The sequence below is a fragment of the Corythoichthys intestinalis genome, chromosome 5 (assembly GCF_030265065.1).
Source record: "Corythoichthys intestinalis isolate RoL2023-P3 chromosome 5, ASM3026506v1, whole genome shotgun sequence".
Lineage (NCBI taxonomy): Eukaryota > Metazoa > Chordata > Actinopteri > Syngnathiformes > Syngnathidae > Corythoichthys > Corythoichthys intestinalis.
The window spans coordinates 51462728-51485582 of record NC_080399.1 but is presented as its reverse complement, the minus strand read 5'-3'; the positions used below and the strand labels follow the sequence as shown (position 1 = coordinate 51485582).

The window sequence follows — 22855 nt, the reverse complement described above, 5'->3', positions numbered from 1 at the left end:
TGCTTGTGGATTATTTGACGGCCCCTCACCTGGTGTCATTATGGTTATGGCAGTGAGGAGGGCCTGCTCCTCTTGCAACATATGGAGTTCACCAATGCTTTTGTAAAAATTAAACATTGGTGTAATGAACTCCTTTGAAATGCCTGGAAGAACACAACACAATTCACACAATATTAGTCAGTTCAAATGTGTATTTTACAAAATAAACACGTTATCATTTACAACAAATTGAAAACTGGCTTTTTGTCTTCGACGGATTTGCCATGCTAGGGGAGATGAACGAAAAAAATGAAAGGATAATTATAATGCAATTGCAAGTCTTGCTATCTAAATAAACTTCTCGGTCATTAAGTTAAAAACTATTATTGGAATGTAAGCTTTGTTTTGATATTGTGCTCGTTTTTGTCGATTATATTGGCAAAGGTTCAAAATAGAATGTCTGGCTGTCGGGATGCATAACACTATCAGAAATGTCAGGGCCCTAGAGAGATACACATTTAGACAACGGCACTAGTGATGTTTAGATAAGGAGCGATTGTCATTTCAGACAGTTTAGCTCCCTTGTCCCTTCCACAGAATATCTTTGCCGACCACCAATCACAGCCGAGCCATGCAGAGGGAGACAGTGACACACTTCTGTCATCACTCTCTATCAACTGTTCAACTTGCCACTTTACCTGATTGAAATCCTTTGGACAATAGATGGGGTGACTAAACAATTAAAACAATCAACGGGCATACAGTATATCACAAAAGTGAGTACACCCCTCGCAATTCTGCAAATATTTAGGTATATCTTTTCATGGGGCAACACTGAAAAAATGACACTTTGACACAATGAAAAGTTGTCTGTGTGCAGCTTGTATAATAGAGTTAATTTATTTTCCCTCAAAATAACTCAAAATATAGCCAGTAATATCCAAACCCCTGGCAACAAAAGTGAGTGCACTTCTTAGAAACTACATACATCCCTAAATGTCCAAATTGAGTACTGCTTGTCATTTTCCCTCCAAAATGTCATGTGACTCGCTACAGGAGTGCTGTCAGCATTGCCGCAGAGATTGAAGAGGTAAATAAGAGGTAGATAAATTAACTCTATTATATAAGCTGCACACAGACTACTTTTCATTGTGTCAAAGTTTCATTTTGTCAGTGTTGTCCCATGAAGATATGCTTAAATAGCTGCAGAAATGCGAGGGGTGTACTCACTTTTGTGATACACTGTATTGACAAAAAATCACATTCATACATATGAATTTACAGCCTATGAATTTACAGCCTTGATTCAATCGAACATGCTTACTTTTAGAATGCGGAAGAATGGCACACAAGCAAAGGCAGGGTATGTAAACTCACAGGAAGGTCGACGTTTGTACCCCGAAACTCAAAAGTCGCAGGAATGATTTATATACAGTATGTTTTAGTTTTTTGTTTGTTTGTTTGTGGTTTACAACTGGTTTCATTCTTACCATGTGCACCGTTGGTGCGATAGTCTACCATTTATAAGAATAATAAATCTATTTTACTTTAATAATCAGTGGCACAGCAGTGTATTTTTTCCAACGGCACAAGTTACCCCCACAAGTTGTGCCATAAGACCCCTTTTTCTAAGGCTATATTAATTTATGATCCGATGTGATTTTTCCCAAGGATGCACCACATTAAACCACACCACAGTAAATGTACATAATTCAGTTGGCATCCTCTTGCTTTAAATACAGTGGTACCTATACTTACAAACGCCTCTATATACAGAATTTTCAGGTTACGAGATTTCTCAACTGAAAAATGTTGCTCTTGTTATGAAAGAAATTCCAGAATATGAAAGGCTGAAATACAGTATGGGCTGCTACTCGCAGCTCCCAGAGTTTACTGAATGTAACATATATGTAGCTGCTCTGCCATTGGTTATTGTTAAGAATCTTCCTGGCATCAAATAGGCTGAGGGACCACTACTGTACAGTATGTACTTTGTGTATCCCAGGGTTGTCTTCATTCGCCCCTCATGTTCCAACAGCTTTACATGAGTGTATTAACTCTTGTAGTCGATTCTTCGTAATTTATATTATGCACAACTCTCATCTTTCATCTTTTATAAAGCCAGCGGTGAAAACAAGGGCGTAGGTTTGCATGGGGACGGTAGGGACATAACAATACCAACTTTTCAGGACGCTCAAATTGTCCCCAAGCAAAAAGTATGGAATCACCAGTCTCAGACGAGCACTTTATTATAACATTAATAACATTCTTTCTGTTAAAGGGATCCACGGATAGAAAGACTTGTAATTCTTAAAGGATAAATGTGACTTTGTATATTGTGACAAAATATTGCCATCTAGTGTATTTGTTGAGCTTTCAGTAAATGAGCCCTTTGAGACTTCTGTTGTGATTGAGGGCTATACAAATAAAATTGAATTGAATTGAATGATACTGTAGCCCTTTAACTGTTCTGCCCAAATGCATGATGGGAAGTGCAACCATGACTGTGCGTAGTGGTACCAATTGATATATCTTCTCTGCGTTGGGAAATATCATACGGTGTTAAGAAAAAGATCAATTATTACCTTTCTTCCCCACATTGCTTTCCACGATATTTCTAATCGTAGGGAGAGGGATTGTAAGGCTTTAGCCAATTAAAAAAAGGCTCCAAAGGCTGCCAAAATTCACTCTACTCATTTTACGCTGCCTTTTAGCTCTATATATAGGTAAAATGGCGCCATTACAGATTAAACACAACAATGCATGAGTGGGTCGTGTAGCGCATGCGTTAATTGCGTTAAATATTTTAACGTGATACATTTTTTTTTAAATTAATTACCGCCGTTAACGGGATAAATTTGATAACCCTACCTTACGCCTAAACTAAAGACTCTGGATGAGTGTAACATATTATGTATGTAACGTTAAATACAATTAGAAAACGATTTAATTAAAAAGTATATATATATTAAAAAAAGGCATGTCCGATAATTTTTTGCCGATTCCGATACTTTGAAAATGACGTGATCGGGACATCTCTAATTAAAACCCCTCTTAATGTTTTCGTTTTAATAAAATTTGTAAAATTCTCAATCAAAAAGTAAACAGGTAGCTCGCCATTGTAGACATCGATGAGCGGTGACGTCACATTGGCTCCCTGCCATTCTTCCACAGTGTCTTTAACTACGTAAGGTAGTGATTGAAATACACCACAAGGTGTCAATGGCAAGTTTTAAATTACTTAGAAATCAAGCCAATGAGTGTGTTTTGTCCCTTGTCTGACGCCGTAGTTCCCTGTTTACTGGTCCATACATTGTGCACGGTCATTTGAATGCTGGCTTCACAACGTATGAGACCTCTGATAGTTTGTGTGTTGTGACTAAATATTGCCATCCATTGTATTTGTTAAGCTAAACGAAATGTTTGAATAGAGTTTGACCAAAGTCTGAGTAAGTTTTATGTGTATTTTGCATAGGTAGATAGGAATATTATTTTTGTTGTGCTTTCACTAAATGATACTTATGTTTGTTGTGAAGGAGTTGCCGAAGCTTATGCCAATAAACGGTGCGGTCCAATGGAGGCCTGTGTCCACTCGCCTTCCTCTGCCTCTGCTCTCAATGTGCAAAAAACGGCGTCATTGTACTCTATTTGAGGCAATGCATGAACGGGTCATTCCACGCATGCGTGAAATGCGTCAAATATTTCAACGTGATTGATTTAAAAAATGAATTACCACCTGTTAACGCGATAAATTTGACAGTAGTGAATAAATAATATAAACACAAACACAAAGAACCAACACAAAGAAACTGAACTCGTTAAGAGTATTGTGCCAGTGTAACCCAAACCTGCTCAGAGATCAACAGGTCACCAAGACTTACGTCAAAGCCAATGAATCATGCATGGAGGATGTAACTTGTGACATTAACCACAAAAGGCCAACATGGTGCAGAAAAACTTGGAGTAGGATATGGTACTTAAATTATGTATTCCCAGTTAACTACAGGAGGCAATGCGAATGCGAAAAAGTATTTAGACTCCAATACTACTCACCACTTTTACGTATCCTCTCTTCCAAGACTTCAGTGTGTCCGCTGGGCATCTTTCGGCTAAAAACCTGAGCCGAGCGCAGAAACATGGCTTCGACTGCTGAACCTTTAAGCAGAGCAATCTGATCTTCGTGATCCAGGGACACAAAGCCTGTGGTAAAACATCATGGAAATACACAAGCGAATTTAATGTTTTTCTTTAGTTTCTGCATTTTGTTGATGCATATTGATGCATGCGTTCAAAGGAGGAGAATAAAACCTGGGATGTTTTTTGTAAACTCCACCAGAACTTGGACTTGACTTGTTGCCATTTCTGTCAGGAGGAGGAAATTTTCCTCAGCACTGTATTCTTCTTGTAGCTAAAATTGGAAAACAACATCGGCAGATATGACAATAACATCAACTTAAAGGGGAAATATACAGAGGCAAGAAGATTCATCGTATTCATTTGAAATCTGAAAATTCACTTGAGAACAATATAGGTTCTATACCAGTTTTTTGGTCACTTCCTGCGGGATTTGATGTCTGTTGTATGCATCTACAATAGCTTTCAAAAGTGCTTGCTGCTCTTTTGTTATTTTTTCCTATAAACCAAGAAAAGAAACATGGATTATTGGTGCAATCTCAAATGTTTCAATAACCATTTTGCAATGTGACATCAACTCACATGCACAAATGTACACAGTATATGGTGTTTATACTTTACATTATGCTACATTTTAGGATAAGTGTGAGACATACAGTAGTACAGCGTATATTAATAAAGGTATAAGTAATGAGGTTTTTTTTGTGTGTGTGCGAAATACCCTTGACAGTTTGGTGGTCGATGTGACTTGTTTGCTGTCGGCCCCCTCAGTCTCATCTCCAGTTGATTGCCTTGGAGAGGCCTTGGTGTTTTTCCGCAGCCTTTTAGATTTGCATTGGATCTCTGTCAGTAAACCTGTAGCAGATGATAAATGCAGCTTTAATCTTCATTGTTCCCCAGAAAGCCAACAAATAATTTCATGGACTGTGTATAAATGGAACATTTCTTGTCTCATCTGACTGCAAGAGCTTGAAAGTTATCCCTTGCCCTTCAACAGACTGTTCAGTTCTTATAAAAACATTGTATTCCGTGACTTTTTGAGGAAATATCAGTAGGGGTGAAACAAATAAAAGAAAATGTTTTTATTAAAATATCTGAAATGCTTCAGCCACAAAAACAGAAAAACGGAACAAATTGCGATCACAGTGGTCGAAGGAAAATTTTTCGTCATTGCTACTGCCTACATGGAATGTGTAACTGTGATAATTTGCAGTGTATATAAGTCTTCTTTCATTCTTTGTCGCCATTAATATTGCAGTGCAGCTAGAGGCGCTACTAATTGTTCTCATCTAGTGTTTCCGCACTGTCACATACAAACTCAGTTCCCTGACCTGCATGGTCAAAGATAAACAGCACAAGCTCTTTGTCGTTATTAAGCCATTGTTGCACTTACTGCATGGCCATTATACAGTATTTCTTTTTTTTGTGTTATTTCGTCTCACAGCTGTGAGATCAAACTATTTACCGTATTTTTCGTACTATAAGTCGCACCTGAGTATAAGGAGCACCAGCCATAAAATGCCCAACTGAGTATATGTAGCACCAGCCATAAAATGCCCAACGTAGAGAAAAAAAACATATATAAGTTGCACTGGAGTATAAGTCGCATTTTGGGGGGAAATTTACTTGATAAAATCCAACACATAGAAGAAATATGTCATCTTGAAAGGCAATTTAAAATAAAAAATACAATAGAAAACAACATGCTGAATGTACAGCATGTACTGTACTGTACATGTACAGTATGATAATGTTACATGATGCATGAACAACGAAATGCGAACTTGTGCGGTATGTTAACGTAACGTAGCTATTAAGAGTTATTCAGATAACTATAGCATAAAGAACATGCTAACAAGTTTACCAAACATTCAGTGTCACTCCAAAACACCAAAATAACATGTGAAATAATAAAATAATATGTTAATAATTTCACACATAAGTCACTCCAGAGTATAAGTCGCACGCCCAGCCAAATTATGAAAAAAAAAAAACTGCGACTTACAGTCCGAAAAGTACGATATGTAATTCATAACTCATTCGATTGCTTCCACCCCCTCCCGTTTAAAATCGATTCGACGTCTACAGGTGTCAATGGCAGCCACAGAGTTAAGCTATGGAAGGTCACCCGAAAATAAATAAAATTCTCAGAGCAAAATGCATCCTGGCACACTTATTTGAATTAATGTCTTTAGTCCTCTTCTTTTTTTTTTTTTTCTTTTTTTTTTAAATATATATATTCCAATTTATTTTAGACGAATTTTATTTGATTTACAATTATTCCTATCAGTTTATTATGCGGCACGGTGGCTGAGTGGTTAGCATGTCTGCCTCACAGTTCTGAGATCAAGGGTTCAATCCCGGGCTTCGGCCTTCCTGTGTGGAGTTTGCATGTTCTCCCCGTGCCTGCGTGGGTTTCCTCCGGGAACTCCGGTTTCCTCCCACATCCCAAAAACATGCATGGTAGGCTGATTGAACACTCTAAATTAGGCTCCAGCACCTCCGTGACCCTCGTGAGGAAAAAGCGGCATGGAAAATGAATGAATGAATATATATAATATATAAATATATAATAAATTGTATATATAATATATATATACAGTATGTATGTGTATATATATATATATATATATATATATATATATATATATATATATATATATATATATACACAGTATGTATGTGTGTGTGTATATATATATATATATATATATACAGTATGTGTGTGTATATATATATATATACAATATGTGTGTGTATATATATATGTATATATCTATATATATATATATATATATATATATATATATATATATGCACATATATATCAGGGGTCGCGTTAACCGAATATTTTCCGTCGTTGACCGGTTTTTTAAAACGGTGACGGAAAAAACTGAAGTCCGTCCGTCATTTTGACAGGTTGCAATTCACACCCCAGACCACAGGGTGGCGAGTGAGCATATTAATTAGCTATTGTCTCTCTTAATGCATGACGTCGTTGGCTATTTTGTCAGAATATTGAAGCGTCACCGGGGTCTGGCGGCGGCACCGTGATTGACACATCAACGCGAGGTTCTTATTGGTGCACCCGGTGTGCCAGCGCGTCATCCAATTAATGGACTAGATTGCCGCCTGTGTATAGACCGAAATCACATGACGTCACAACTCCGCCCCCCTGACTGGAGCCGCCATATTGTGTGTCAGCTCGTCGTGTTTACACATTACCGCTACGTACATGCCTCCTATTACGGCGTGTTTTTCTGCTCGTTAACATTAATAATCAAAATGGTGAAGGCGTGTGTGGCGGTTGGTTGCAGTAACAGAGAAGATAGACGGAGAGACTTGAAGTTCTACCGTATTCTGAGAGACCCGAAGAGGAGAGCGAGTTGGACTTCTGTAATTCGACAACAAATCTGGGCACCAAACGATCACCACAGACTATGTAGTAGTCATTTTATATCTGGTAAGATGCATTTAATATATATTTAGAAGATTTTGGGCTGACAACCACAATTAAGATCATTGTGTGACGTTGGTGATTGGGGTCTATATAGTTGCCTCTTTTTCTTTGGGGGCGGAGTTGTTGTTTTGTTGGTGTTGTTGGCGGTAAGCAGATTAAAAGAGGGAGAAAAATATCACGACTTCCGTGTCTAATTTTTCGCCGCCAAGCAAGCGTTACAATATTAACTAGGCCTGCAAGCAGGACTGAACGGGCCCTCGCAATCTAGCGCAACTCGGACGTCATGCAACTCGGACAGTGTGCAGGTCAGGGTGGTGGCAGATCGTCCTCTCTAATCATCTCATTAGAACCTAACATGCGCGAAAGTTGCCTCTTTACATTCACACACCTAAGAGATAAAAACCCCTATTGGACAGAGGACTACAAAAAAGGAGCGAATAAAGGGTCATCACAGCAACAGACAGAGACATGTGGACATGGGCCGTAAAATAAGTATTTTAAAAGGTCTTGAAACAATGACCAACCTGAAAAGAACTGGACATATGTTTTAAAAAATGAGTGACTTTCTATTGCCACTAGTTGGCGCTGTAGGGTTGATGCAAATGACCCCTACAGGACCCTTCAGAGTATGACTCAACAAGCACGAGATGTTTGGCGCACATGTGTTGTAGAAGTTATGACTGTTCAAAACTTTTGGTGAGACGAAATGGCTTCAGTCATTTTTACTTCTCCTGTTGGACCCTTCTGCTTCAACCAAACCTCAGTATTTTTCATCAGGCACCTGAACACATGTCTTAAGGCTCCCCTGATGCAGGTTTGAGGTGAATAGATTTTTTTTCCTTGGAGGAGGAGCCTGTTTCGTAAAAAAGGCATTTCCTGTTCCCACTAGGGGGCGCTAGGCCTAATGAGTAATATTTCAATGCACTCGTGTTAAGGGTGGGATGCCGCATATACATGCCAGATATGAAAAAGATTGAACGTTGTTTCAAGGAGCTATTAGTCCTTTACTGAATTTGTCATTTTGCCGAAAAAAATGGCCGACTTTGGCACCACGCCCAGGTCAGACCCATGAATGAAAACGCACCATTTTGAAAAGTTTAAATTTCATATGTCTCCTGAATTGTCTAACCAATTTTGAAGATGATCCAACTGATTCCCTCTGTGACAAGATCTCAAATGTGCACCCTGTTAATTGATAAAAATTTCACATTCGATCCAAAATACCCGATTTCCTGTTGGGTTTGGAATATGGGTGCAAGAGACTTTTTGGAGCAGTTTTGCACAAGGTAGCGACTCCCCAAATTTCATTGCTCTACGTTAAAAAAACCTAATAGGAAACGCCTTTTTGAAAAATTCAAGGGGGCGCCACTGAGCCATTTTGTTACATTTTTTTGTAACGTTGCAAGATTATCGAAATCCACACAAAGCCGCATGCATGTGCAAAATTTGGTGAGTTTTCGTGCATGTCCAGGCCTCCAAATGTAAACTGTACTAGAAATGGACAAGCCTCCGCATTGGTATGTACCACCGACAAATTGAGGGGGTAGCTGACATGGGGAAAACATACCAGTGGCTGGAAAAGGCCGGACTGAAAGACAGCACGGAGGCACTGATCATGGCAGCACAAGAACAGGCCCTAAACACAAGATCAATAAAGGCCGGGGTCTATCACATCAAACAGGACCCCAGGTGCAGGCTATGCAAAGAGACCCCTGAGACAGTCCAGCACATCACAGCAGGTAACAGTAAGATGCTGGCAGGCAAGGCATGCATGGAACGACATAACCAGGTAGCAGGCATAGTGTACAGGAACATCTGTGCCGAGTGCGGACTGGAGACCCCGGAGTCAAGGTGGGCGACACCTCCAAAGGTGGTCGAGAACAACCGAGCCAAGATCCTGTGGGACTTCCAGATCCAGATAGACAAACTAGTGATGGCCAACCAGCCTGACATAGTGGTGGTGGATAAACATCAGAAGACAGCAGTAGTGATAGATGTAGCAATCCTGAGCGATAACAACATCAGGAAAAAAGAACACGAAAAGCTTGAGAAATACCAAGGGTTGGAGAAACCCTTGGAGGAAGAGTTGGAGAAAATGTGGGGAGTGAAGGCAACAGTGGTGCCAGTAGTGATCGGGACACTAGGGGCAGTAACCCCCAAGCTGGCTGCATGACTCCAACAGATACCAGGAACAACGACCGACATCACAATCCTAGGGACAGCTAAGATCCTGCGCAGAACCCTCAAGCTCCCAGGCCTCTGGTAGAGGACCCGAGCTTGAGAGGAGAGACCATAGTCTGAAATATCAACAAATCTTAGCTGCCTTTTACATTCCTAACCATAAAAAGGGACAAATTCTGCAGCAGGATGATGCTCCATCGCATACTTCAATCTCTACCTCAAAGTTCCTCAAGACAAAGAAGATCAAGATCCTCCAGGACTGGCCAGACCAGTCACCAGACACGAACAGGATGAAAGAGGAAGCATGGAAGACGAAATCCAAGAATGTTGATGAACTCTGGGAGGCATGCATGGCTGCTTTCTTTGATGTTCCTGATGACTTCATCAATAAATTGTATGAATCCTTGCCGAACCGCATGGATGCAGTCTTTCAAGCCCATGGAAGTCATACAAAATATTAAATTTGGATCTCAAAGCACCACTACTTAATTTGTTATGTTACGTAACATATTTTTGTATTCGAAGTACAATTTTTGTTCAATTTTCACACTACTTTCTGTAGGCGCCAAAACTTTTGTCTTGCCAAAATTTGACCTTTATGTCTTCATTAAATGATAAGTCTTTCTTCAGTGAAACAAATATGTTTTTGTACATTCAACATAATTTGGGAGGGTCTTAGCTTTCATATGAGCCATTTCTGAAACCAATTGAATAATTAAAAGTCAGGTTATTGGCAATTGTTTCTACAAAATGGATAAGCGCCAAGACTTTTGTCAGGGACTGTACACATAACACGAATACTAAGGGTTGTTCCGATCATGTTTTTTTGCTCCTGATCCGATCCCGATCATTTTAGTTTGAGTATCTGCCGATCCCAATATTTCCCGATCCGATGGCTTTTTTTTTGCTCCCGATTCAATTCCAATCACTCCCGATAATTTTTCCCAATCATATACATTTTGGCAATGCATTAAGAAAAAAATGAATAAAACTCGGGCGAATATATACATTCAACATACAGTATATGTATTTGTTGAGCTTTCAGTAAATTATACTGTAGCCAGGCCCAAATGCATCCTGGGAAGTGGAACCATGACTGTGCGTAGTGCTACCAACTGATATATCTTCTCTGCGTTGGGAAATAACAAGGTGTTAAGAAAAAGATGAATTGCTACCTTGCTTCCCCACATTGCTTCCCATGATATTTCTAATCGTAGGGAAAGGGATAGTAAGGCTTTATCCAATTAAAAAAAGTCTCCAAAGGCTGCTAAAATTCCCTCTTCTCATTTTACTCTGCCTATTATCTCTCTATTTAGGTAAAACGGCGCCATTACAGATTGAGCGCGACAATGCATGAGTGGGTCGTGCAACGCATGCATTAATTCCGTTAAATATTTTAATACATTTTACATGATACATTTTTTAAAAAATTAATTACCGCCGTTATCGGGATAAATTTGATAACCCTACCTTAAGCCTAAACTAAAGACTCTGGGTTAGTGTAACATATTATGTCTGTGATGATAAATACAATTAGAAAACATTTAATTAAAAAATATATATACAGTGGGGAGAACAAGTATTTGATACACTGACAATGGGAAAACCCATTGGCAGTGTATCAAATACTTACTGTATATTAAAAAAAGGCATGGCCGATATTTTTTTGCCGATTCCGATACTTTGAAAATGACGTGATGGGACCCAATCGATCGGCATCCCGATCGATCGGGACATCTCTACTAATACTACAATTGGATGTCAAAATATTTTTGAAGTGGGCTGACATGAAGTAGGCTTAAATGTTTCTTTCACCAAAACTTTAACAAATAATAAGTAAAGCAGTAACTGAGAATGCTTCTTTTGCTGTTGGCTATGATGACACATTCTTCAACCGCACGTCTGTTGTATAGTGTGTGACATTCAATACCCTGTTAAATTAATTAGGCCATGTGAGATTGAAAGAAGTTGTCAGAGCATTTAGAGTAACTGTCTAATATAATGACAGTTTTTGTGTTTGCATGATGATGCCTAAAAGAGGAATTTTTAAAAGAGGAGTTTTCTATTGACGGATGTCATAATATTAAGAAAAATAAGTAAATAAATAAAAATTGAATTTGACATGTGGGAAAAAAATCTTTTGGGGAGATTAAAAGAATTTATTTATAAAATAACGATTACAATGATGTATTCACCTTTTTTTCTCTCTAAAATGCTTTTCCCCTCCTGAGACTCCCTGAGCTGCAGTCTTAGTTTGAGAAGCATTGGTATAAAAGAAAGCCTAAATTTGTCAACATTGCTTGGTACCAAATTGGCATAATAAATCATAGGCACTCACACTCTGCCAACATGCCCATCTCTTTGCACTTCCTGAGTCGACATTCTTGGCATTTCCTTCGCATATACATGTCCATCTCACAATTTCCTCCACTTTTGCACTTGTACACGGCATTCTTTGTTATGCTCCGTCTGAAAAAACCTGCACATGGTGGACAAAAGAAAGACTTTATTGCAGAGTTGTTCAATAATGATTTTTTTTTTACCGTTGACCAACTAAAAAAATCCAATACTGATAGCAAACCCATACCGATACAGTATATGCGGTCGTGGACCTAACATATCATGTCTAATTGTATTATGATGCCCAGGTCAAATGTTCTGCTCACATAACAAATCTCAAGCCTCTTAGTTTTGAGACATCTAATGGTCAATAAGCATAACTGCTGTGCTAAACTGTGACAAGTCCTTGTACAAAGGCAAAAAAAACTTTACATTCACTTTGAAGGCAACATGCTCATTGGCCCAAATTAAGTGGTAGATAATGGATGGATAGATGGATGGATGTTCTTTAATTTCTATCATTAATTATACACTATGCATTACTGTCATGTGCCTGGCCCTTCTGGTTAGGGTTTAGGGTTAGGGTTTACCTAACCCTAACGCTAGTTAATGTGCACTTTGGACTTATTTTTGTTAATTTATCTGTTAGGCTACTTATTTATTTCCTTATAATATGAAAGAGACAAAGTTTACATTATCTTCAAAATATTTTCCAATTCACTATGCATAATGTAAGTCATTTTGTACTCATTTTTGTTAATTTATGTTACTCTTTTTTTTTTTTTTTTAATAATCATATATAAGTCAATGTTTATCTTCAATTTTAGTGTACATCCTATGTATAGTATGTTCTTAAGTAGTTAAAATTTAGATTTTGCATTTAGATATGAGGAAATGAAGGAAAATAAAAATGAGGAGATGGAGGTTGGGGTTACTGTATGGTATTTTTGTTAACTGTGTCTTTGCGCATAATTGAAAAAAATATATAAAAATGAAAATAAAATAAAAATAAATAAAATAAAATAAAAATAATTTTGAATGAAAATCGGTTTCTCGCCAAAAGTAGTTTTCTTCGCATTTGTTTGGTTTTATGAGGGTTGAGAGTGAGGGTTGACTCCCCCCCCCCACTCTAATTTTTTAAAAATAAAATAAAATAATTTTTTTAAATTCTGGTTCCATGTCGACCTTTATGTCAGGTTTTGGCAAGAAATTCTAGCCACTTTCACTTTTTTCACTTGATTAAACAAGATTGTTGTTCACTAGCATTGACATCTTTAAGGTGCTTTCTTTACATTTAAATGGCAGTGGTGCTCACCCGCCATCAATTGTGGGCGTATTCTGCTCAACTATCTATCACTCACATACCGCCACTAGTTTTGGAGTATTATAATTGATGCTCCTCCATATATCATCTTTCATAAATTAGTACGTAATGCACCACTAAGGTTGAAGGTACTGCTATATTGCCACTTTATTTGGTGAGCGCTTATACACTCCCTTCCAAAGTATTTGTACAGTGAGACCTTTATTTTTACCGACTCCAAACTGTACATACTGAGTGTTACGCAAGTCGACACCCTATTAAAGCTGTTTGAAAAACAGTCTCAGTGGACTATAATGCAGTATAAGTCTCAGCCCCTGCACAAAATAAACATTAAACAACTGTCAAATCAATACCTCTTAATACTACCAAGCAAAAAGTATGGAATCACCAGCCTCAGACGAATACTCACTCAGACATTTTATTATGTAGAACAAACTCAGATAAAAAGCTTGAAAAAATAATCAATTAGTTCAAAAGTGCAACTCTTTAGCATTCAGAAACACTAAAAGAAATGAATAAAAAAACTTGTGGTGATCAGAAAATGTTAATTTTATAAAGCAAGTGCAGGGAAATATATATGGAATCACTCCATGCTGAGAAAAAAAATGGAATCATGAGAAACAAACAAAGAAATAACAATCAAAACACATTTAGTAGTAGCACCATAGTACTTTGCCAAAAGTCAAGAATCTGCATTGGACAAGGTGTCAAGAGTCAAGAATCTGCATTGGACAAGGTGATGATGCTGGAACTTTTGTTTGGTGCCGTTCCAGTGAGATTTACAAAGATGACTGCTTGAAGAAGACATCAAAATTCTCTCAGTCCTTGATGATATGGGGCTGCATCTCAGGCAAAGGCACTGGGAAGATGGTTGTCGCTAAATCTTCAAAAAATGCACAAGTTTACATTGAAATTTCAGGTAGCTTTCTTATCCCTTCAATTAAAAAATGTGTTTGTCATTTTCCAAGATGACAATGCATCATGCTACAGAGCTAAAACTGTTAAAGCATTCCTTGGAGAAATACTCATCCAGTCAATGCCATGGCCTGCAAATAGCCCAGATCTCAACCCTAATGATAACCTGTGGTGGAAATTGGAAAAAAAAAAGAATGGTCCACAGAAAGGCTCCGACCTGCAAGTATGATCTGGCAACTGCAATCAAAGAGAGTTGGCACCAAATTGATGAAGAATACTCAACAAGTCCATGCCTCAGAGACTGCAAGCTGTCTTAAAAGCCAGGGGTGGTGCTACTAAATACTAGAAATGTGTTTTGATTGTTATTTCTTTGTTTGTTTCTCATCATTCCATTATTCCTCAGAATGGAGTGATTCCATATATATTTCCCTGCACTTGCTCTATGAAATTAACATTTACTGAACACCACAATGTGTTTTATTCATTTCTTTTAGTGTTTCTGAATGCTAAAGAGTTGCACTAATTCATTATTTTTTTTAAGCTTTTTATCTGAGCTTATTCTACATGATAAAATGTCTGAGTGAGTACTAGTCCGAGACCGGTGATTCCATAGTTTTTGCTAGGGGTTGTATAATCTCGTTAATACAATTGGATGTAATGAAGTACTCAAATCAACACTTAAAACAATTATGATTGCTATACTTCTACAATGAATAAAAGGGGTAACAGAGGCACACACATGCAGTGTGCGTGCCCAGAATTCCACCACCAACAAGCTTACATACGGAGAAGGACTTTGGAACAGTTAGTGGACATTCTTACGTCCAAGCACAATGGCGGACATTAATGCAGCAGAGCTCATGTTTCTCCTGTATTGTGCAGCAGAAAGTTGAGAGGGAACCTAGCACCACAGAGTGCAGAGGAGGTAGAGAGCTGTACCTATTCTTAGACACATGGTGAGAAGTTACTCCCAGCATTGTTTAATTTAACAGTGTGGAATTACCTGTTGACTCTAATCCATCAACCCGCTTGGCATGGGTCAAAATAAATTATTTGTCATGAAAACAAGAAAGCATCCTAATCTTTTGATTAGCTTGTGTTTAAATAGTGCATTTTTCTTAATATTTTTAATTTAGGATATAATATGTACTGTATATTTGGGGTGTGACAAAATATCGGAATTGTGATATATTGTGATACTTTGTAACCCAAAGGTTATTGATATGCTCCTGCCAAGAACCGACAAGTTACTACTAAAATCCGGTTTTCTGTGATCAATCGGTGCCAAAAAAAAAAAAAAAAAAACGCTTTTGAGTCATGTTGACGGCAGCGCACTATGTCAATTTTTTTCTTTTTTTGAAGTTGCTTTAAGAATGTCACGTGATTGAACAGGCTGGCATGATCATACAGTAGCAAGCTTGAGTCTCATTGGCGAAACTGGTAGCACCACTGTTTGCGTCGCTATAAAAAAATAAATAAATAAATAAATAAAAAGAGGAAAAGTGTAACGATAAGTATAGCCTAAAGTAGTAGAGTAAGAGCGTTTTTTCTTAGAGGTACATTTTTCTCAAAAAGTTACTGAAGTAAATGTAACGGAGTAAATGTAACGTGTTACTACCCACCTTTGGTTTTAACACAACATTTAGTCATTGGCTATGTGTCCATAAACTGGACAACCCCACCAAAAAGACTTGATTTGCTGCTGTCCTAATATTTCCCCCTCGCAGATTGTCCCATCCCCCAAGTTTGAATCCAAAACGTCACACATGTGCCAGCAACAACAACCCAATTGTTTCCTCTCTCTCTCTCCAGATGGGGTTTTTAGTTTTTCTTCCCTTTTTTGGGGTTTAGATCATGGGATGTCTTTATTGTTGTTAACTTTAAACCTGTGAAACCCTTTTAGGTATTATTGTGATTAAATGCTATATACCCGGGGTCCTCAATTAGCGGACCGCGGTCCACCACCGGACCATGGCACACCTATCTGCGGACCCAGAGCAAATGGCACTTTTCAAAAAAACAAACAAACAAACAAAAAACCCCTTTTTTAAACATATATTATTTATTTATGAATCGCCGATCTATCGCTAAATTCTGTTTCAATTTTTGTAAAATATCTTCCATGTTCCCATTTCTGTTGCAATCTCTATGACAACGATGTGCTGATTGACTGAGAGAGCCTGCATGCTGCTAGCTAGAAGGGATGGACAGCAGCAGTGTGAAACACGAGTCACACCCGCCGGCACTTTCCAATCTGGAAGACTGAATTTAACTAAATGTCATGCTCAAAGTTGACCAAGAGAAGAAAAGTGGACAACGAAAATCGCCATTTCAATGAAGAATGGACTCACAAATAGGCATCCATTTTAACAACTGCAAGTACCAAACCTATGTGCTTAATATGCTTAAAAACAAATGCGCTGTTAAAAGTGAAAATGTGAAACGCCATTATGTTAAAGAGCACAGCTCCTTTGAAGAGTAATTTCCTCCTAAATCAGAATTGAGAAGGCAAGAAATTAACACGTTGAGGCAGTCATATCAAGAGTGAAGCAAGGTTATTGTTAAATCTATGAGACAACAACAAATTGCAACGGAGTGCTCACTCAGAGTGTTGTGGGTGTTGGCCAAACATAAGAAGCCGTTCACTGATACGCAAATAATAAAAGAGCGTATGACTAAAATGATGGCAGCAATGTTAGAAGGAAAAGAAAAGGAGGAAATGACAACAAAAATCAAACAAATCTCACTCCCAGACTCATCAACCACAAGACGCACTGAAGTAGCACTGGCTGATGATATGTTTAAACAGCTTTGTGACCGCCAAATGCTATTTCTCTTATCGAGAAGTGTTTTACAGTTAAAGTTGCTGTCAGTAATTATTTTGTTTGCAACTTAATGAAAGAGCTTGTCATTTATGTACTGTACATGTGAACATATACTGCACTACTTGCACATGTTTTCTTTTTTGTCCAGCAGTGGTTTATAGTTATAAAATGTACTGTCAATAGTTATTGTTTGCACCTTAATGACAGATCTTGTCAATTATTTAGTGTACATAAAAGAAAACCACCTTTACCACCTTCGACCTGCCTTGTATTTGACCGACATTAATAAACGGAACCATGCTTGTATGAAAAAAACTATTGTGGACCTTCAAGATTTGTATTTGAGGACCACTGCTATATACTGTACATACATGTGACTTGACTTGTTTTGACCCCCAAGACATATCAACCAGAGATATAAATTTCGAGAGAAGTGATTTCTAGATTTTTTTTTTTTTTTTTTTTTCAGAATAAAAATAACTGCAGCTATGACTAGTTAATTTTGTTCAGAACATTAGTATATTCTGAACAATATAAATTAGTTTTCGCTCCCTTTCCCTAGTTCCCTTTTTATTCTGGGGAAGAAAATAAAAAATCGAGAAATGATGCCTTTCCAAATTTGGGGCCTATTTCTGTTTTTATTTTTGGGTCACCCTGTAGATTAAATATAGATACATACTGTATATAAAAAATATACTGTATATATTCATCCCCAAAATATTATAATGCAAATTGTGTACGCTCACCTTTGCAGCCCTCACAAGTAAGAGCGTTGTAGTGATAACCTGAAGCCTTGTCTCCACACACAACACAAAGCTCCTCCCCTTTGATGCGTCCATTCTGTGAAATGTGCCTGGCCCGCTTGCAAACAGCCGGCATGACAGTGGAGACCTCTTCCCTATCCCCATCATAGTTAACTTCCAGTGTTGTTTTTCGTAGTTCATACAGCCCAGTGTGGGAGTACCATTCCTCTCCACTGTACTGGGGATAGTAGTTTTGACTGCAGTAATATGGCGTGGGCACAGAAGACTCCATGTTCGAATACTGCATGCCTGGGTAGCTGGTGAAGGATAACATGTCAGGGTCTTGTAGCAGAGGATTGCTCTGATCTGCTAGAATATCTGGAAGAACAACAAGGGACATGATAGAAAATGTTTCTGAACAGTACTACCTCTAGATTCTGTACTATACTACCAATAAGTAACATTGTTTTACTGAACAATAAATGACATTGTGGATAATGTTTTGCTTTCAAATATATGACTTCACACGAAAGACTTCACTCCCATACAAAATCTTTGAAATGAGCCGGAAGAGAGATTATAAAACAGAAGAGAAGGTTTGTTTTGGACCACGTTTTTGTCATTTGTAGACAGATGCAAATATGTGCAATGCAAGCAGGTTTCCTTACATTCCATTTAAAGGGGGGGGGGGGGCTAATCTTAAGGCATTTAGTATGATTGTGCAGCACATTCAAGATACAATTTTACAATGTGTTGTGTGTCAAAGCTATATATTTTATACACAACTTAATATATACGTGTCTTTGCATCACGGCTGTTTCAAATGGCCGGAAATGAGACTCTGTCCCTTTAAGAAACTCACCCTCCTCTCTCTTGCTCCAGAACTTAGGACGGATAATGGCCTTAAATGTGTAATTAGTTAGACTATACGGCATGTACTAATACACGGCGACACTAATGTACCTCTTGTCCATGTAAGTTCTTCCACTGAGTAGGTAGCCGGTTAATATTACCCGCCGCTTAATATAGACGAGTGTCTCCGTATAACAATCGGATACAAAGGAAGTGACGTCATGGAGTTTGCCATTACCATTTTTAGTGCGGTGTAGGTGCACTATCCTATTCCCCTCACTATCCACTTGCGGGGGCCTGCGCTTGTCAGTGACGTTCCTTATTCTCGCTATATGATTATACAACTTTAACATTTGTTGATAATACGCTCTGTGTGTAGTATCATCCACCGCTTTTCCTTTTTTTAATGGGCACTTTTAAGCGAACGCAAGAAGTAACAAAGGGAACATTTTTAAACAGACATTTCAAGAGAGAGCCATTTCGACTCTTCGGCCAATCATATAGCGAGAGCGAGTGGATAGTGAGTGGAATAGGATAGTGCACCTACAGCGGCATGACGACATTGTAAACAATAGAGGTGGACGATCAAGACGTGGCATTCCTGCTCCTCTTTTCTTTTCCACAGTCATTGTTTACAGTTTATCATCTAGAGCAGACATGTCCAAAGTCCGGCCCGGGGGCCAAATGCGGCACGCGGTCAAATTTCATCCGGCCCCCAGCCTCTGTCATAAAATCAATAACATCTGGCCTGCACACAGACTTAATAAATTGGTCAGCAGTACTGCCACCAGCGTGTGAAGTAGCTTACACACTAAATGCTGCTCCTCATTTACCCACTAAAAGGCAGCAGCACTCTAAGCAACATTACCCCGTGTGACCCTTTACTCCCAATTTTCTAAAATGGCGACAATCAACAAAAAAAGTTGACTGCGACGGCCGACGCTTCAAGGATAGGTGAAAATTGGACTATTTCTTCACTAAAATACGCAACAACCGTGTCTGCCTCATTTGCAAAGAGACAGTCGCTGTTTTTAAAGAGTTCAATGTGAGGCGATATTACCATACAAGACAGGCTGACCTGTACGACAAGATTACAGGTAGCGAGAAATTGAAGCAACTTGAAGCTAGTTTAATTTCACAGCAGCAGTATTTCGCAAGAGCCCGAGAGTCGAAAGAGGACGCCACAAGGCTAGTTGTGAGATTGTTGAAATTATTACCGTATTGGCCCGAACATAAGACGGCCCTGATTATAAGACGACCCCCTTTTTCAAGATTCAAGTTTGAATAAAAACTTTTTGAACACCAAATTAATTTTTATACAGAAAATAATTACAGTTCATCTGAAACAAATGATTATAACAATATAAGTATTAGAGAGAAAAAGCATGTTATTTTGCCTCATTCAAATCTTAATATCTGAACATTTAAATATGTAAACGAAAGTACAATCACATTCGTAAATGAATGGCTTCTGGTTTTTGAAATGTAAATAAACCAATCTATTGTGATAAAACAACAAAATTGCAATAACTGCATTAACCATCAAAGTGAAGTCTAACTGTAACTGTAGTCTTGAAACAAATCTGAATAAGGAAAAACATTGCAAAAATATAATGCAAACTGGTTAAACTTGAGAGTAGCTGAGATCTGTAATGACAGAACATAGCTTCAATGATATCTGGCACCATTTAGCGTCGTAAATGGGTATAACGTCTAGACCGCGAATACAAGACGACCCCCACTTTTTCAGTCTTATTTCAATGCAAAAAACACCGTCTTATATTAGGGCCAATACTGTAATTAAAAAAGATAATGAGGCAAATGTGACACACAGAATGGCTTGCTAAAATTTGCTTAAATATATTGTTCTATGTAAAGGTTGTCAGCCAAGGTCGGCCCCCCACATTTTTACCACACCGAATTTGGCCCCTTTTGCAAAACGTTTGGACACCCCTGATTAAGAGTGTAGAGCAGGTGCCAGAAACCTTTGTCTCGCGAGTCATTTCTGGGGCTCTTTTAATTAATGCATTTGCCTCTCCGCCAATCCATCATTTTAAATGTGGTCCCGGCCGGCTTGCTCGATTTGAACAGGCTGTGATGAGCTGATAATGCATTCACATGTTTTTCTTGAACCTTCAAATGTACGTCGAATAATATGCATCAATTCTGCGCCCATTGGTGGTCCTCCAATCGCGGATTACACAGAGATGAGTGTTATTACAGAGCTCATCTCCCGCCTTAAGTCTTTGATCAGCCAGCAGCAGGGCTAGCCCCTCCCAGCTCAATGCCGACTGAACTGGAGTATATAGAAATGCATAGGGGGAAATTAAACCATGCAAAGTGAAATGCATGGTACCCCAAGTCACAGAGGTGCGATCAGTTTCATTGTCATGACATTTCGCCTGTCAAAACTGTCGCCAATTCCAGGAGCGCCACTGTTATGCACAAGCCCTCCTTGTTGCTGTTTCCACTTCCAGGAAATACGCACACCATATGTTTCTATTTGTTATTTTCTAAGTGGTGATTGCGCAACTGAGCATTGATTGTAACATCCCAAGTCATGATTTCATGCTTTCATTGTTGTTTTCTAAAGATTTATTTCAATCACAACCCGGGGACTTCTAGTAAAAGCCGAGTGTGCACTCAGTCCCTTCACTCTAGATCCTCCGTGATGCGTTAAAATGCGTTCATGAAAAAAAACAATAATCACAAAATGGGTTTCCCGACCCCTGGTCTAGAAAGTGTTGTAATTTCGAAATTTTTCCGCCGGCAAGTAATAAGTTTCCGGTTCAGAGTTAGATCGTGAGGACGATGACGTAGCATGAGTCTGCTCCTTTCTACACATGCATAGTTTGCACAAACGCAGCTGTACCTTGCAGAAACGGAAACGCACCTTAAACGTAGTGTGGACAGGTATAAAAATAGTCGGCAAACTACGCCGGGGGAAATGATCTGTCCTAGTGTAGCCGTAGCCTCAAGCTCTTCACTTCAAAATCAGCCATTTCTGAAGAATAGCATCATCTTTTGGAAGTGTGAAAAGACGAAAGCCTCCTTTGCATCCTCAAAAAAAACAACATTCAATTAAAAAAGCTCCCACTTGTTGTCTTGCCAAGCACTCAGTGTTAGCCAAGCTGTAGTAGTGACGGGATTTGTCGTTCACTTGAGTAAACGAATCCATTCCGGTTCGTTCAGTAAAACGATTCGTTCAAACGAATCGTTCAACGAATCGTTCGCCCCCCTCATCTCCCTCCCCACCCAAATGAATCGTTCGGTTAGTGAACGGGAAGTGACGTTGCCGAACGAATCACCAAAGACCGCTTCACAGTATAACTGCACGGGAAGTGACATTGCTTGGTCCCTCCCTCTCTTGCACATTGACCACTCGTCGTAGTTTCAGAAATGAGTGACAGGCGATATCATTCTGCTCTCAGAGACAGCCTCGTCTCCCTCCCGCTGCTGCAAAAGCGAGGGAGAACTTCCGCGTCGTCTGTCCTAGTTCTATGGGCTCAAAGTCATGGCTCGTGCTTGCATTTCGAATTAGGACACGGTTAAACATTTTCCTTTTGAGGGGGAAGTCGGGGTTTGGGGTCGGGGGCGCACGGACTTTCTTTAGCATGACCTTGCTCACATATACAATGCTGCTGCTAACAGCCAACGCGGCATGCCTGCTGTCACGAAAATAAAAATAAATCGAAAGTTTAATTTCTAATTATGGAACGGCCAACACATCATATTAACCTCTCGCTCTGTTGTATTTTTGTTTTTTATTATTAAGATGATCGTTTTGAATTTTTGCACTGGTATTAATAAATAAAATAATCCGGTCAGCTCCCCTGTCGTCCCCGCATCTCAGATCGTCAAATGCTGACGAGAAATAATTGTTTGCTTTATGATTTCGCCTTTCTACTCTCATTAGTCTGTTAAGAAAAATGTAGACATATTGCGACATCTCCCGTGTCCGCGCGCTTTGTTTTTGGGGCGCTTGAGTAGCACATGATGGACGGATTGACATAATTTGTCAAACCAACCGACACCCTCTGACACGGAAAAAAAAAAAAAAAAAAAACACTCGGAAAAATTTGACATGTATATACAGTTTCAT

At 38.8% G+C, this 22855-nt stretch overlaps 1 protein-coding gene across 3 annotated transcripts in view; it reads right to left on the bottom strand.

Moving 5' to 3' along the window:
• Nucleotides 1-22855, bottom strand: part of nr1h4 (nuclear receptor subfamily 1, group H, member 4) — a 38447-nt gene that overhangs the window by 480 nt on the left and 15112 nt on the right. For all 3 annotated transcript variants that reach the window (XM_057835679.1, XM_057835680.1, XM_057835681.1), the window contains 7 exons: nucleotides 17905-18279; nucleotides 12093-12233; nucleotides 4835-4968; nucleotides 4520-4612; nucleotides 4288-4387; nucleotides 4033-4179; nucleotides 30-143 (listed from right to left, as the gene is read on the bottom strand). In XM_057835679.1, coding sequence (XP_057691662.1) covers nucleotides 30-143; nucleotides 4033-4179; nucleotides 4288-4387; nucleotides 4520-4612; nucleotides 4835-4968; nucleotides 12093-12233; nucleotides 17905-18279 — 1104 coding nt within the window. The remainder of the gene's footprint in view (nucleotides 1-29; nucleotides 144-4032; nucleotides 4180-4287; nucleotides 4388-4519; nucleotides 4613-4834; nucleotides 4969-12092; nucleotides 12234-17904; nucleotides 18280-22855) is intronic.